The sequence below is a fragment of the Amphiprion ocellaris genome, chromosome 12, assembly GCF_022539595.1.
Source record: "Amphiprion ocellaris isolate individual 3 ecotype Okinawa chromosome 12, ASM2253959v1, whole genome shotgun sequence".
Taxonomy (NCBI): Eukaryota; Metazoa; Chordata; class Actinopteri; family Pomacentridae; genus Amphiprion; species Amphiprion ocellaris.
Window position 1 is genome coordinate 25,266,755 of NC_072777.1, and position 16,732 is coordinate 25,283,486.

Here is a 16,732-nt window from a genome sequence, read left to right on the forward strand (position 1 = left end):
AAATATGCTATATAAATGAACATGCCCTGGGGTTCTTTGACTTCCCTCATTACTGTTAAACTCCCCATGTGTTCTCCAACTTAATTTGTCTGTACGCCGATTAAACACAAATTCACTCAGGAATATCTACCATGTAGTCATTATGTCAACTGAAATATTAATGGTGTTAAAATTAGATGTTGACATTGGGCCCCTTGACAATACAGGGCCTCAAAATTAGCTGTAAATGAATTAACTGGATTAAGGAACTTTCAAATTCAGTTCGTATTTATCAGTTGATAAAATTTCTCCAAACTAATTCCCACGCCTTGGGGCTTTGTAGCCCTTAAGAGCAGTTGCCAGTTTTTCCCAGTGGGCATCCAGCCTTACAAAAAAAAATGCATTTAAAAGTTGCACTCAGAGTTTGCTTTGCTTCTTGACCTGTGCTGCTGTAGAAAGCCAGTCTGGAGGTAGTGTGAAACTTCTGAATGAGGAACTGAGACAGCGAAATCCTGTCGTCGGTGCTCAGAGACTCATCACCGCTTTTCCAGTACAGCATCAGGTCCTCGTCGGTGTAGGCATCTGAAGGAAAGGAAGAAGGAATGTAGGAAGTAAAGTGGAGAGGTGCATTAGTTTCAGTGTCAGCAGCTGGAACTGAGGTTAGAAAACACTCAGAGATCAGCTGAGTCTCAAATAAGAGTCAAGCAAATAAAGGGCAGTTACTAATAAAGGCCAGCTGAATAAATATATACACTACTGTTCAAATGTTTGGGGTCACCCAGACAATTTCATGTTTTCCATGAAAACTCACCTTTTTATTCATGTGCTAACATAATCGCACAAGGGTTTTCTAATCATCAGTTAGCCTTTCAACACCATTAGCTAACACAATGTAGCATTAGAACACAGGAGTGATGGTTGCTGGAAATGTTCCTCTGTACCCCTATGGAGATATTACATTAAAAATCAGCCGTTTCCGGCTAGAATAGTCATTTAACACATTAACAATGTCTAGACTGTATTTCTGATTAATGTAATGTTATCTTCATTGGAAAAAAAATGCTTGTCTTTCAAAAATAAGGACATTTCTAAGTGACCCCCAAACCTTTGAATGGTAGTGTAGGTTTAACCCATACATGGGTTTCTATGTCTAGGATGTGTTGCTGTAGTTGCTGCTGCTTCTATTTGTTAACAAGTCATTCCAAATATTCCAGTCTACTTATTTGTTTTTGAGAGGTATTAAGGTACTGTCAGTGAAACTCAATGCTTGTATCTGTGCAGGAGGAGTTGATTCACTGACGGTAACAGCGACTGAAAAGCTGCTAATTTAAGGTGACTGGAAATGCAAATGAATCTGTTTCCATGACAAAAGAGGCATATTCAGAAGACGTGGGTATGGCATGTGTTTTTGTTGGTGAAATTTATCAGGGTTCTTCAGAAAGTTCTCGGCCACACCAGAAAATGTCAAACAAAAAAGGTTGTTCTTGCTTTATTGTCGGCATAGCCCCCTAATCTTCAATGCACTTGGCCAATCGATGTTGAAAAAAGGTCACATCTTGAGCCAATAGCATGCACGACTTCATCATCACTCTGAAAATGACAACCATGCAGGTTGGCTTGCAGTTTTGGAAGCAAACAGAAGTCAGAGGGTGCAGTTAGGGTGAGTAAGGTGCACGGGGCAACAGCTCAAAGCCACATCTGGCTGCTTCTGCCAGCTGTGCTGTATTGGCCCATTGCCCTGGAGCAACAGCACACCAGCCCAAAGCTTCCTCTGGTATTTTGTCTGATTGCCTCAAACATTTGAGTTTTTGTGGACAGTGGTATAAGGCTTTATTGTATACAGATATGCCTCAAAATGGAAGTTACACCCCTTGTTTCCAGGTGAGGCTGAGAGCTTTTTAAGGACATTTCAATAAGCTTTCAAGGACTACTAAACATGAAGAAAGCCAGGACAACTAAAATATTAAATTCTAACATAAGCCTGTTTCAAGGACTGCTTCTGTCTGCAGCTGAAGCATGGAAAGGCTGTGACTGCTTAGCAAAGGCATCTGTAAAATGCAGCAACACCCGCTTCAGTGAAAGCATGATAAAATTACATGCTGTTGTTCTGCACCAGCTTCTTGCTGATGAATCACAGTTTGGTGCTTTTCGGCAGGGAGGTGTTGGTGAGGCAACATGCTGCCAACATGCTTTGGGCCTTTTGTGAACTTGCAGCGCATTATTTCCATAGTCTTCCTGGCGAAAGAGTGTTCAATACTGCTGCGTGCGAATACTTACAGCTCTCCAGCTCTAGCGTGCACGTCTGCGAGTCCAGAGGGAAGCGACTGAAGTCCATGTTGCAAGCAGCAGTAACTGTAACCCTGAGGAAACAAAAGCAGAGTGTAAATCTCACCAGCTCCACACAGGCTGCACCGGGGTCCTGCCAAGTCTTATTTGCTTCTTGTCGTCACCTCAGGCTGTAGAGAACGTGACCGTCTGGGAAGACCCGCAGCATGATGTTGTCAGTGGTGGTGTCATGGATGAAGGACCTCTTGGAGTGGACAAAGAAGACGTCGGGCACCCAGATTTTCTTCACCAGGCGCCCGTCGAAGGTCATGCTCTTGTTGGTGGCGCTCGGGAAGGCCAGCCTCTCGTCCTTCCAGTAGTGCCTCAGATACAGGGTCATGGTAAAGTCCTGAGGGAGCAGGGGGAGGGGGGGGCAGATGCAGAAACAGCCTCTGGATTAAGTCTCACTGCGACGACTCTACTTACTTGCTGCATCTGATTTATTGAATTCCTCTGGGATTACAGTGCTCTGGCCCGTGGTCGCTGGATTATTGAGATTGTTTATGACTAAACATACACAGTCATGGGAAGTGCTGAACATATGTTAACTAAACACAGTCCGCAGCGTCCATTGGTCCTAGATTACCCTTGTCTTCTCGCCTCCTGCCTCCCTGTTGCTATGCAGGCAGGAGCGGTCCTGAGCCTGCACTGTTTCCCTTTGCCACTGATCATCATCCTCTATCCTAGTCTCCTCGCGGCATTACGTAAGACCAGATCAGTTTGGAATAATGGCTGCTGCAACACATTGTACTCTTGGCACCCACCATAAAAGTACCTTTGATGTTGCGTAAGACGAGTTCAGGGGCATGTCTGAATCCCTCCGATGAGTAATAACTGTAATGTGTTTACTAATGAGAGATTATTTCAAGTGTACAGATCTGAAGTATCCTTGAATGTCATCAGTTTGTGGTATTTATAAACACAAATGTACTTGTTAATTAATACTTTGAATTGTATTTTGATGACTCCTTTGAATGAATAAATAGCACTGACTTCCTCTTGCAAATGAAAAGTTAAAAACTTATTAGGAACAAAGCAGCACATTTTCCGAAGTCACTGTGTTCTGGTTTTGTTTCCACAGCTGTACTTGTTCTGATGTTAGCAGCAGGTTATTGCTATCTAATTTTAGCAACAATTGGTGTGACATTATCCAACCAATTTTACCTTCATGCACTCCCTACTTGTGTAATTGTTAAAGTACATTTTAGTACTTGTCATTATTTTGTAATGAAGAAAAAGGAAAAAAAAGCTAAATAAGCAATAAAACTCTACACTATGCTACATTTTAGCATTCATCGTTATCTCATAACTACCACCAAATCAGCAATAAAACCAACTCAGATAGCTAACAATAACCAATAGCAAGCAAACAACAAACTTTATCACTGAATATACAGTTTTCTGACTTTGTGACTAACTATCGCGGGCTATTGCTAGCTAATGTTAGCAAAACTATGACAGATATTGCTCTGTAAGGATACATTAATGACTCTTCTCAACCTATCTTGTGGCTATCTGTCATTTTAGCAACAAAGACTTGTTCTAAAGGTGCTCAAAAACATTCACAACCACGGAACATTGCTAGACCACCAGCATTTCAGATTAACGTGAACGGCGTATCCCGGCACTCTTCACGTTTCATTTACAACTAGAAATGAGCTACTAGGGGCACCATGACAACAACAACAACAAAATCCAGGCCAGGCTCTCAAACTGAATTACTGTTATGAGTTGTTGTCAACTCAGTTAACATTTTTTTTTCCCCAATTTGCAACTGCTCAACACTGGCTGATGTGTGAAGCTGATTTTTGAGACTTTGGAGGCAGAGACAGCGACTGATGTCTTTTGATTGATCGCTTTCAACACTTACAGCCTCTGGCCTGTCTTCAACTCTCTTTGATTTATTTGTTTAAATCATTGAGCATGTTTTGCTTGAGAACCTCCAAGAAGAAGGCTGATCAAAAAGTTCAGAGTTAGGATGTCATGTGAGAAAACACTATCAGCAGCAGGAAATGTGTTACACATAATTGTTTATGATATGTCAAACACTATCTGCAATTGGCGCCAACTCTCTTAAACTTAAACCTCAATTTTTCATTTTTTTTCATTTTGATGAAGGGGAAAAAGTCACATGTGGTCAAATCTGGTTATTATGGTGAGTTGGGAACAAAAGGATAGTGTTGTTGTACCCAAAAAAACCTAATGTTTTATTGCCATGTTATGACCGGACGCACAGCATTCGGAAGCACTCATGTTAGCATGTGATGTCTACCACATTTTGTTTTGTCACTGTTATCCCTCTGTGTTTCATAAGCAATGGAAAACTACATTTTGGCAATTTAAGATATAATTTTTCACTTTACTTTGAAGGGTGTACCTTTTGTTACTCTAGTTGTGGAGGTCTACATCGTATTGGATGGACAACCAACCCCCCCCCCAAAAAAAAAAAAAAAAAACAATTACAAGAGCAAAGTTATCTGCTTCCAAAGTCTGAAAAGTCAACTTCACAATGAAGCAAATGCTGAGCAGTTCCAAGCATATAATAAGCACTGTGCATGTGGAGCCGAAACACTCGCTCTTATGTTCACACATATTGTTTTCTGGGCCTCTATCACATCCATGCACCTTGTTTTCATGCGTACAGGTTCTGAGAGTAATTAAACACTAGAGGGCTTCTTATCACCAGATTGTATGTGCAGACCTAAACCACCAACAAACTGATCCTTTTAACAAGTACTGTGTGTATCCAAAGACTGATAGACCCTCTGAGCCAAATTTTGTCTGAAAACTATCATAACACACCAGTGAGTCACACTGTTGCTTTCAGTGACTGCGTGTGAAGAGGCTGCACCACACTGGAACACACTGGAGTGTATTTTGTCTCGGCGCCACCACATAACATTGATGTGACTGAAAATAAAACAGTTGCAGCCCTTTGCACATGCAGCCTCAGTACCACGATCTTCCTCTCACTATACATACACACACACACAAGTAATACATATAAATCTGTATATTTCAGCACTTTTTCTCACAGACTGTACAATTACGGGGTGCTACTTTTCCTTTGAGGTTTTCTCCTACAATAATGTAATGGAATATTATTTCCATCCTGGTTACAGGTCTTTATTAAGCATAATAAAAAGGTAGAAACAGCCACCATACTCACATTTTAGGTTTTTGATGATGATTGCACGAATAAACTTTTTAATTTAGTTAGTTCAGCACAGCTTGTTTTAAATTAGTTTATAAAGAGCTTTCACAAACCATAAAATAGCCTCTGAAAGAATTGACTTGGTAATATGAGAATTAAAAATGCAGACAGAAAGGTTTACTAAGGCTTCATCCATTTGATTTACGTCGCCATTTTCAACAACCTTTCCAACAAACGCCATATTTCCACCTGCTTGAGTAGTACTCACTGTTTATTAGTGCAAAAACTGATTAAATTGAGCCTTTTTAAGAAAATATTAATCATTTGAGAGTTAACGTTGATGTCTTTAATAAGAACCAAAGGGCTTGATTCCTAGATCACATATTTGGTTTGGTCTTTTCATGGGATTGGTTGACAAAAAGAAACCTCATGTTTGCTCAACCTGCCTGCTTTAAAACGAAACAGCAAAGCGAAGCTGCCGTGCGACTGTTTAGCGTCCTGCAGCTTTGCAATGTGACATAATGTTATTTGGAGTAGCCGTCGTCTGGAATCATTCATCTTTCCTTCCCTTCTGTTCCAAAACAATTAAATACACAACCCTGGATTCCAAATTAAATGTAATCCTCGGCTGTCCTTGCAAACAGGAGCTTACACAACATCAGGACGACTGTTTGGGATCCCGTTTACGGTTCCAGAACAGAAGGCTGATTTAATTACTTTACTCAACGCTGCATTCAGTCTGACTTTGAGCAAAATAAACAATTTCTGCCACTGAGCTTTCATAATCAAGCTCTGATTATCCAGCTGAAAACTACAGCTAAATGACTAAAAGGACACCCTCGTGGCATATTAAAGGAGTCCCTCCGACTCCGGAGGCACAACATAGATATCTGATACAAGATCAAGAGATTTCTGAGTAAGACCGTATTTGAGCAGGGATCTCGTGTGCCCAGGAATTTAGACAGAGGACACAAGTGTTATCACAGTCTTACTCATGTGTCCTTTCTCATGCTGTTAATGAAGAATGTTCCCTTAATGGCTCATTAGCTGCTTTGTCTGAGTAGAGATTCTCCCCCATGTGTTGAAGCACAGGAAGTTAATTTGTTAACTTCCACGGACGCAAACAGTCCCAGACTCACTGCCACCAGTCACGTAATCCATCGGAACGGTATCATTAATAGTGACGTTATGCTTCTACTTCTTTCATAATCTCATTACTTTCAGTTAGTGTTGATTGAATATTAAGTTAGAGAGACAGAATAATCCAAGTAATCCTCTTTTTTCCCACCCTGACTGACTTTTAATTACTGTTATTTTCAGTCTTTGCAGCAGATCTGAGTTGGAGTTTTCACTAGATGACTTGAAAAACTCTTTTTTGAAAGAATTACACTCTCTGGGATGATTGGGGTGATATTGGAGGTGAGTCCATCTGCACAGAAAATAACTCAAAAAGCTAAAAAAAAAAAAAGCTTACTGGGGAAACTTTTCTGTGATCTGTTTTTCACATGGTGCAACCCTGGCGAAGAAATACAAAATAGTTTTTTGGCTTGGATGGTATTCAGATCTGGCTTTTAACTCATCATGCAGAGCTTTGCAAAGATGACGCTTAATTTATGATTTAAATGGTTGAACAAATTAGTTGTGTTGCCTTGGAAATGATTGCAAGACACTGCTGACAGAATACCTGTTTTGTGTTAACACCATCTTTTCTGTAGACAAAGTAGTTCCATAAAACTGAAGAGTAGTGCATGATTATGGCCAAAATGATATTCATGATTATTTTGAGATTACAATTAGACTGATAATCACAATTATTCATTAATTTTAAAGAGGGTTTTTTGCACTTTCACACAAATGAAACACTGCACTCATTTCCCGTGTTGTGCTACCTTCCTACTAATGTACAAATCTGCATCAAAAAAATACTTGAAATAAGGTTCTTCTTCAACAGACTTCAGTGTATCATGTAGAGGCAAAAATACAGATAAAATTGGAACCAAACCACCCTATTTGCTAAATAACTGCTTATCGATAATCGCTACAATTGGCCAAAGTTCCTTCAACACCTCTCTCACAGGCTACGGTAAAAGCTGGTTATTTGGCTGCAACATTGTACACACAGAAGCCTCTAGGCTTAATGGTTTGTGAACAAAAATTACTTTGAAAAGAGTAAAATAAGGTGTTGTAAAGTCAGATTTACCCAAGCCAAAACCAAGTGGCTTTTTTTTTAATTAGCTGTTTTCTGAGATCAAAGCGCATCTAAAATGTCAACTTCACAGTCGATCATGTTCATTTAACTGAGGGAAACAAATATCGTGATTTATTTCCCAATAATCGTGCAGCTCTACAACCGATGTGTTTCTTTTTGCAACCAAATCTGTCTCTTCAGTGTTTCTCTCCTGTCCCTTACTCATTTTGCTGGGCACACCTGGAGCCTGCATGTCAGCAAACTTCATGACTTGTAAAGACGTTAACTGTTCAGGGGTTTAAAAAACAGCAAAAATAAAAAACACACACACACACTGAACCCAAGAACTTTTCAGTTTGAGCAAATTATAATATACTGGATAGATTTCTTATTGAGAACTGTTGAGTTTTCTTTCGCATCAAGCACCCAAGAAGTTCTAACAGGATGTGGTAGAGTTAATTTACTGTGCGTCTTAATGTCGATGCTGAAACAATATATCGTGCAGTCCAACTGTTAACTTTACATTACGTGTTGAGTGGCACTTAATGCACTGGGTCCACTTACCATGTCCACCTCAGATATGCTGTCCAAACTCTCCACCTGAACGTCCACTCCGACAGGGACAGCAGGTCCTGCAGAGAAACAAACAGAATCGAGTCGGCACTCATGTTTTTCACTGTTGTTGAGTTGTTTGGAAAAAAGACTTAAAGAAAAAAGTCCCGAAACTCTACTGTGTGTTCTGCTGTTTATGCAAAGACAGACTTTAGTCTTTATATTATAATTGGTTGTATTCACAATCAGCACATACTCGTCTCACAAGAAAATTAAAAACAGCAACCCCCCCCCCCACACCCACACACACACACACACACACACACACACACACACACACACACACACACACACACACACACACACACACACACACACACACACACACACACACACACACACACACACTCGGCTCTCTGACTAGAAAAACTGTCAATTGCGACTTTTGTTAGTTCTCGAAGTCCTTGGGCTACAAGTTTGAAGACAACAAACACACCACACATTTTTTTCTACTTAGAAATGAATAATGATTTAAAAAAAACACATTTAAATTACACTTGTTTATGTCTTATAGCAATATGCTCCCTCATATATATTCCTCTGTGGGTGGACAGCTGCTAGTTCCTCTGTTCTGTTTTCTCCATCATTTCCATTACATCCTTTGGTTGACAATTTTGACATCATCTCATTTGTCCAATCATCCTTCTGCATCCGTCCCCTGAGCCAATCAGTCCCCGTTCTTTAAATATCTTTGCAGTTCTGCCTTTCAGACCCACTATTGCACACCTCCCCTCTGATCTATACCACCTCATCCAAGAAGTCTCAAACAAAATGATCAAAATCAACCATTTTTCAAACTCTGCTCCATAACCACCATCTCTATCTCCTTCCTTCATTTGGTACTAAGCTTTGTGAAGCTGCCTCTGATCACCACTTTGTACAGAACTCTCATTTGATTTCTTATATAGTTGAAGATCTGAGGCAGCAGTAAAATGAAGACAGTGCTGGAAACAGAAACATGATCATGAATTTGGGGGTGGCGTTAATACCAATTTATCCAATATTCACTCTGTTTTACCTCTGTTTTTGCTCTCCACCAACTCCTTAGAAAAGCATTTGCCTCTTCAGCTGCTAAATGCTCCACTTTGCTCACCAGCTCATATCTAATTGGGTCTATCTGCTGTTTGCTGCTGAGCAGATAGTGCAAAGTGGGTAGTTTTGGAGCCTTTTTTCTGAAAATAGCTGCTTGCTGTAGCCAAAAACGACACTCTGAGAGCACTGACAGTGAAGCTGTGTGCTGGACAGATAACCAATAGTCAATATAAACCTGGGGGGAATGGTTATAATTCTCAAGAGACACTTTTGATATTTGTTACTGATAACAATATTGAGAATTTTCTCACTTTGTTGGCATTTTCTACACTGTTTTTGTCAGAAGAATATTAACAAACTAAGGATAGATGTGCAAAAATGTCATTTGATTTTAAAATATTCTGACGTCAGGTCTGATTCAGTCATTCAGCTCATCCTGTCACACATACACTTCTAAAATAGCAGGATGGGGTATCCTGCTAAGCCATGACTAATAGCTCTGATCATTCCACATGGGAAGTCGCATCAAACAGAGCCCAGTATTCACGTATTTGTGGACGTGTTGTTGTTCAGCTGATTGAGAGGATTAAATTTAAGGTCAGTTTGGGATTTACAGGGATATGGGGAAAAGCATCCTAGTAGCCTTATCATCAATAGCAAAACAAATTCACACACCCTTCTGTCATTTGTGTATTAAAGTCACATTGGCTGCTGTAGTATTGTTAATCTGCGCAGCGGTAAGGGTGCCAGGCTTACATAACTGGTGGCACAGCAAAGCTGCTACCTAGAAGAGGGGATATTAACTCGTGCCCAGTTCCAGCTGTCAGCAGAGTGTCCTCCCTACTCTTACTCACACCATATGCCGAGTATCACGTGCCAGACTCGGAAGTGCCTGAGTTTCTGCAGACATGACCCCTCAGCGGACATAAGACCAGACACCTGCTGAGAAAAAAGCCTCAACCAGCGGTGCTTCTGGAGTGCCTCATCTATCTTTCTGCAGCTGGGTAGCAGGAGGCCCCAGCCGGATCTCATACGGCAGCGGTACAAAAAGAAAAAAGAGGGATATAAAGATTGGTATGTTGTCTAAATTACAGGGTTTGGAAGCTCCAAACGTCACACTGAAGCTTTAAAAGTGTGTTCAGACGCTACAGTCGGGCACAGATGAAATGTCCTGCATGCGGTTTTGCCAGAAGATTTCCTTTTGCTATTTGGAGCTGACAGCATCAACGAATTATTCAACGTCACTGATTATCAGATGAGATCCATGAATGCGTCACAGCGATGCTTGGCTTCATAATTCCTGTTAGCCCTTGTAGCCCTCAGTAGCACTTCCATGTGGGCTGCTTTCAAATGGGGCATGAAGCAAAAAAGTGCATCAGACAGTGTTCTCCCCCTCTGACCTTACAGTCCCACAAACATGTGCACCGCTGAGCATCGGAATCACAGCAGAACAAAGACTATACATCAAAGTTAAAATTCTGAGCAGCCTGTTTACGGGCAAACAGAGCAGGCGATTTGATACTTTTTGGGTTCTGCTTTTTGAGAGCTTCACTAAAAAAATGTTCATTTAATAGCAAATATTACTCGTAAAAATGGAATTATCATCAAAGCACAGGAGCACAACAAAAGCACATAATCCATATGCATTCACAAGGTGACATAAAAGAAATTATTCTTTTGTTATGTAAGGGGACTTAACCAGCTATTCAATTTGTTTTATCAGGCCAATTATTTGAGTCAATGAGTACATGGATTGTCTCTCTCTGTGGGGGAAAATTCACAATGTCTCCACTTAAAAAAGCTACACATGTAGGCTACATGATGATTATTAATCTAACAAATACAAGGTCTTTTATTTTGATGTGTACGATCAGGTGTGCATCCTGAAATCAGAAGAACATCTCACTCGAGGAGTGGCTTTCCAGGGATTTTGCTGGTACTTTTTGTGCGCAATGATTTGTGAGCACTCCCTCTTTTCTGTATGGCTGCATGCTAATCTAATTGAAATTTGTTTCTCAGCAGGCATCCAGAAGTATTTTAAAGGGTCACTTTGACCAAATTAACCCATTAGGAAAGCCTGAAGGAAAAAGGAGCTAGGCTATGCTCACCCTCCCTCCACCCCGAATCCTACAGCTCTCTGCATCCAGTCTCCTTCGAGTACTCATTATTACAACAGACTATACTTGGATGTCTCATCATATCATTGCCCATTTTTTCAACAGTTCTCGTGCTGGAATGATGCTTTTGTTGATTAATTTATGGCAATCTGGTTGCACATTTTATAAGAACGCCCTCCAATCCCCAAACCCTCTTGAAAGTCATGTTACGTTTTTAAAAATTGCTACAATAACATAATTTATCAGACTCACAAACTGTAAAAACTGAAAAACCTCAACAGATTTTCAGCTTTCTGATGGTCCTAATACGAACTTATGTGTGACTTAAAGTTCCCTCTGGAAAAATAGTCAAATTTAAGCTTAGGATATTTCATTAAAAACCACTTCATTCTACATGTCCCATTTGAAAACTGTCAAAAATAGACCTTTGCTCTAACCAGATTCTGTTAAAAACTAAAACTTTGGCACTCCTCAGAGCAACCAAAATGCCATTAGTGACTTAGCAGCAGCCAACAATCAAAAAATTAAAAATTCAAGGATTTTTAAGCTGAACTGAGCCAAACTGCAGGTTTGAATTTACATGGAGCAAAGAAGAGACATTAAGAGAGTGCAGGTTTTTCCATTTTTGTAAAACAAATAAAAGAAAATCAACTTTGATTTCTTTTTAAATGAGTTATAGCAGTATAACTGTGTTATGCTGCACAAAAGACATCTTTAGTTCTCTCTGTCTCAAGCCATGGTTGTGATGTTTCCCCAGAGGTGCGGGACTTTATATTCCAGTGAAAAATGAGCCCACAGTGAGTGAAAATGTGACAGGAACAAAAACCACTTCTTGGACTTCAGAGGGTTAATTTATACAGGGATGCCTCTTTTGTAAGCAGAGGTCTTAGGGGTAGAGGGATTAGGTAAGAACCATCCCATAAGGGCTATTGAGTTCTGACACTGTGATCTCTTGGCAAATACACCCAAATAAATTTGTACCAAGATAAAACCCCACAAACCAATTTGCACAATTGAACATGGAGGTTGTTTTTTTGTTTGTTTTAAGCCTTTAAGATTTTAGATATCTGCCTCCACCATAATACAACTAGATAAACGGAATTGGTGTGGTGCTCAGAGAACTAAAACTCAGTTTTTTAATATTGTAAACCATGCTAACCACTTCCTCGATTAACAAATTTCTATATCAGGAGCAGCTGGATGCCATAAAAAATCCTGCTGTGTCACTACACACGGTTAAATAAAAGAATGATGAATCTGTTCAGCTGTTTAGTTTCTACTATATCAAAGTTTGACAGAAAAATATAGTGGAATTTTATTCAACTTGTGCACTGTCTTCCACATCACTGGTCCTGTTCTCATTCAGCCGATTCACACACTGTTACACTTCATCATGTTGTATTGCACACTGATTGCATTTTGTGTAGAAATGCATGCAAGTTTGTTGTCTCTGTGCAATGCATGTCTGTCCTGAAGCATGATCAGGATTTACAGCTGTGTTGGAGAGTGCTGGGGTCAGCAATTAGTTCTGATCACGAGCTAACATTTTAGCGTAGCTCACTGGTGGACCAACTTCCAGACACAAGCATGCGTTTTGTCAATTGACTTTTTGCTTTATTTCCGTGAATGTGTTCAGTTGATTCATAAAACTGAAAGGAACACCCACATACAAAACAGCTGATCCCTAACCACGAGTTCAACTTGTAAATTATAAATTCAACAGTTTTTGCACAGTCAAATATCTCCGATTAAAGCTGCCCTTTGCATGGGTCCTCAAGTCTCACAGACTGGGCTGTCCTCATCTAATTTCTACAGATGTGTCAAGAACACAGGGAGAAACCCCCCCTCATGCCTTCCATGCTGGACTGACTCAGTTCGTGGATTAGTGACTGTAAATCCACTGTTGGTTCACCCTGACTAGATTAGACAGCTAGGCGTGCGCACTACAGATGCTAAGGCCTGAAAGAAATCCCAGTTACGGGACGTATTCGGCGGAGGGTTCTGAGAATTGCGTGGGTGAAATAAGGGGAAAACATTCTGTCTCTTTAATGCAAATGTGACTAATGCATGACAGGTCTATTCACCCTGAGGCAGACAGGGAGGAGGAGCTCCATAAATAGATGTACTCAGGAAGTCACAACTTGATGTGATGACAAATATTCTGTCCAAACAACTGTCTGCTCCTCTTGAGCTATTGGGGAACCGCCCAACAGGAGCAATTCAGGTGCTCTAATTAGGACAACAGGAGCATAATAACATTCACAGCTCCACCTGCACACAGCTAATGACAATCCTCATCTACTGTTGTTCTCTGAGACACAAGCAGAAGAATCCTTGCTAAAAAAAAAAAAACACAGACTTTCTTTTCAATATCTTTGTTCTTTGGAATAATAGATCACAACAAACCAATTTATTGTGTCCTTGTTTTTGTCTGATTCGGGAATTTTCACAGGCGTCGCTCTCAATATCTATCCCCCAGCACACAGGAAGTGGCCATGTAAGAGGCTTTCATTAGTAACACTGCAGTCGCTGTGCTTTGAAGCCAGGAGGAACCACGGCAGCTGCTGCACTATCACAGTTCTTCCTCAGCCAAATGATGGCGCGGCAGCCTCACAGGCGGCAGCAGGGCGCTAACAGCGGCTTTTGATGATGTTTGAATAAGACGATCACATTCTTCTTCTGCTGCTGCGGAATCCGCCGAACAAAAGCTGACAAATGCAAGACAAAAAGTCGTCCTCAGTGGGATCCGCGCTCCCATCTGTGGCTGCAACTGTAGTCACAGAGGAGCATGAAATTCACTGTGGGACATTTCATTTAGCTTGCCACCTCCTCCTGTGCTTAAACAGGGAACGTTTATGCTAAATACCAGGGAACGGGACTCTTCAGTGCAACAAATAAGCTTCTTATTTTTAATTGCCTACCCAAAAATCCCAGGAGCAGCGCCATTGTCCTGACAGTCAGTGCGAGAGCAAGGACACCCACAACACCCCGGAGTTGACTTTTGCTTCTGACTGATCAATGTCAGTGCTGGAAAATTGGAACAATCAGACATGGCTTCAAAAAGGTCTGGCAGCTCATTTTAAACATAATTTTGAAGCAACAGAGAAGATGAGAACAAAGTGTTTCTCTCAGGTGCAGCAGGATGACCTCTGCTCACCTCTCTGTCACTGCGTATTTATGATATAAAAGAACCTGCTGACAGAAATTGGTTGAAGTTGCTACTTTTTCTTCTTTAGCTCCAGACTACAAGCTCCACTTCTCGCATATTTCTATCCTCTTAAGTGTTTGGCAGTGGAGCGGAGAAGAAGACATGTGGGGAAAATAAACCTGACTCTGCTTTTCTACTCAGCATGGCATCAACATTCACTTCACACTCTGGTTCAACAAAGGGTAAACTGTGACGTGCTAATAGCTGACAGGCTGAGCCAATGTCAGCGGACTGCTGACCTCAAACATCTAACGGTTCACGTAGGTGTGTGATATCTCTCAGAAAACACACTTCTTTGGAGGCCCAAGAACAAGCTGCTTACCTGCAAACGCCGGCCTCATGGTGAAGTCATGTTCGTCGATACGCAGCAGATGGCTGGTCTTCACCTTTCGGGTTTTGGTTCCATCCGAGACCTTCTTCGACAGAGGGCTGACAACACACAGAGAGAAGAAAAGTTTCACCTTTGTTCAAGCATGCCACAAAACAACAGTCAGGTGTCCAGATTAGGCAACTTCTAATCATTCCTTTGATCCACGGCGGCCATTAGGAGATCCCTTAACAATGAACTTTCAACATAAGTGATGGAAGATAAAATCCACAGCTCTCAATTGGAAAAACTCATTACAATCTTTGTATGAAGCTAAGGCATTGATGTGCCAGTGCTGGTTATCTGGGAACAATGGTGTGTGCAACAGTCTGGGAAAGATAAGAAGATGTGTTGGATGTGGGATAAATGTGCAGGTGTAAAGACCCAAGTGACTCGGACAAGAGCCAAGTCCATGGCTCAGTGGGTTGGCAGCATGTGAAAGAGCAGGAGATATTAGGCATGGGTTGTCATCAGGTTTTCTCTGAGCAGTGCATGAGGCTTCATTGGGCTGAGTTAGACACATCATCAGGTGGATATCTTCCAAAACTACAGTTTATTTTACTCCATCTCAACCAGAAAAGAGACTAAAAAGCTTGAACACCTCACTATTGTTATGAGACAGACTTAGAGGATTGGAAATCTACCCTTTAAAGTGCAAATGAAGTTTGGTCAAATTGAATAAAACGCATTCTACAGTTTTCTTCTTGTCCACAAACATGAAAAGATCAAAAACAATAATGTGTTATTCCCTCTCTCGATACTTTTGATACTGGGTGATTCAAAAGTTCTGCATTACATCAAGTACTGTGTTTTTGTGTTTTTTTTTTAATTGTGCACCCGAACAACATATTTTTAAGTTCAAACTTTCGGATGAAGTCAGGTAAAACTGTTAAAGAGCAGACGGAGGAGGTTGGGGTGGATGGACGGATCAACAAAATATTGGATTTGATTCCAACCAACAGCCAGTGTTGTTTCTTCTTAAAAGCTTGATCACAGTTGTTTCCTAACCTTAGCCACATCTTTATTAACCTAATGGTGTAGTGTTATTAACCAACTTACGAAGTATTAAAACTTTTAATCTGGTGGACTTACTGAGACATATATGGGCATAATGTGATCTACTGTTTCCTGTGTCAACACTCACATTGTTGGTTTCTTGACACGTGAACTCTTCAGAAAAACAACCACAAATTCTGACTTTTCTTTACGCCCCTCTTTCCATACCACTTTCTACATTTGCACTGACTGTTTACTTGCACTGAATGCATAAGGTATTCAATATGAACCTCTCTCCTTGCATACTGGACTTAACTATTCTGTCTTTGATTCAAAGCTCCAAACCCACTGATTCCCACAGAAGACATAAATTTTTAGAAAAGCCTCACAAATACAGTTTTATTTGAAAAATACTAAAACACCCCTACAATGAAGTTTTTAACAAACAAAAAGGAGGAAATGGTACATTTGTTGGCGACTATAATCAGTGGCAGATTAATCGACACGGCTCTTTAGTGAGCATTTCAGGCAGCAGTATGGTGAATGTGGGACTGAGACAGAATAAACTACAGTGTGTGTGTTCATGGTAATGAGGGAACATGCCATCCGGGGCAACAGAGTGACTCACTGATGTGTGCTTAATAGCTATTTGACAACAATGGAGCTCTGTGACACAAAGGAATACGATAAATCAGACTTTGCACACACAGCACTTAGTAGAATATGTCCATTGATGGTTTGTGCATGAGATTTC

General features: G+C 40.7%; 1 protein-coding gene across 1 annotated transcript in view; it reads right to left on the reverse strand.

The window, feature by feature from the left end:
• LOC111580831 (gamma-aminobutyric acid receptor subunit rho-2-like) overlaps positions 1-16,732 on the reverse strand; it is a 31,439-nt gene that overhangs the window by 12,776 nt on the left and 1,931 nt on the right. The window contains exons 2-6 of the mRNA XM_023288744.3: positions 14,938-15,044; positions 8,211-8,278; positions 2,430-2,653; positions 2,257-2,339; positions 421-561 (exon numbers count right to left, since the gene is read on the reverse strand). Of these exons, the coding sequence (XP_023144512.1) occupies positions 421-561; positions 2,257-2,339; positions 2,430-2,653; positions 8,211-8,278; positions 14,938-15,044 (623 nt within the window). The remainder of the gene's footprint in view (positions 1-420; positions 562-2,256; positions 2,340-2,429; positions 2,654-8,210; positions 8,279-14,937; positions 15,045-16,732) is intronic.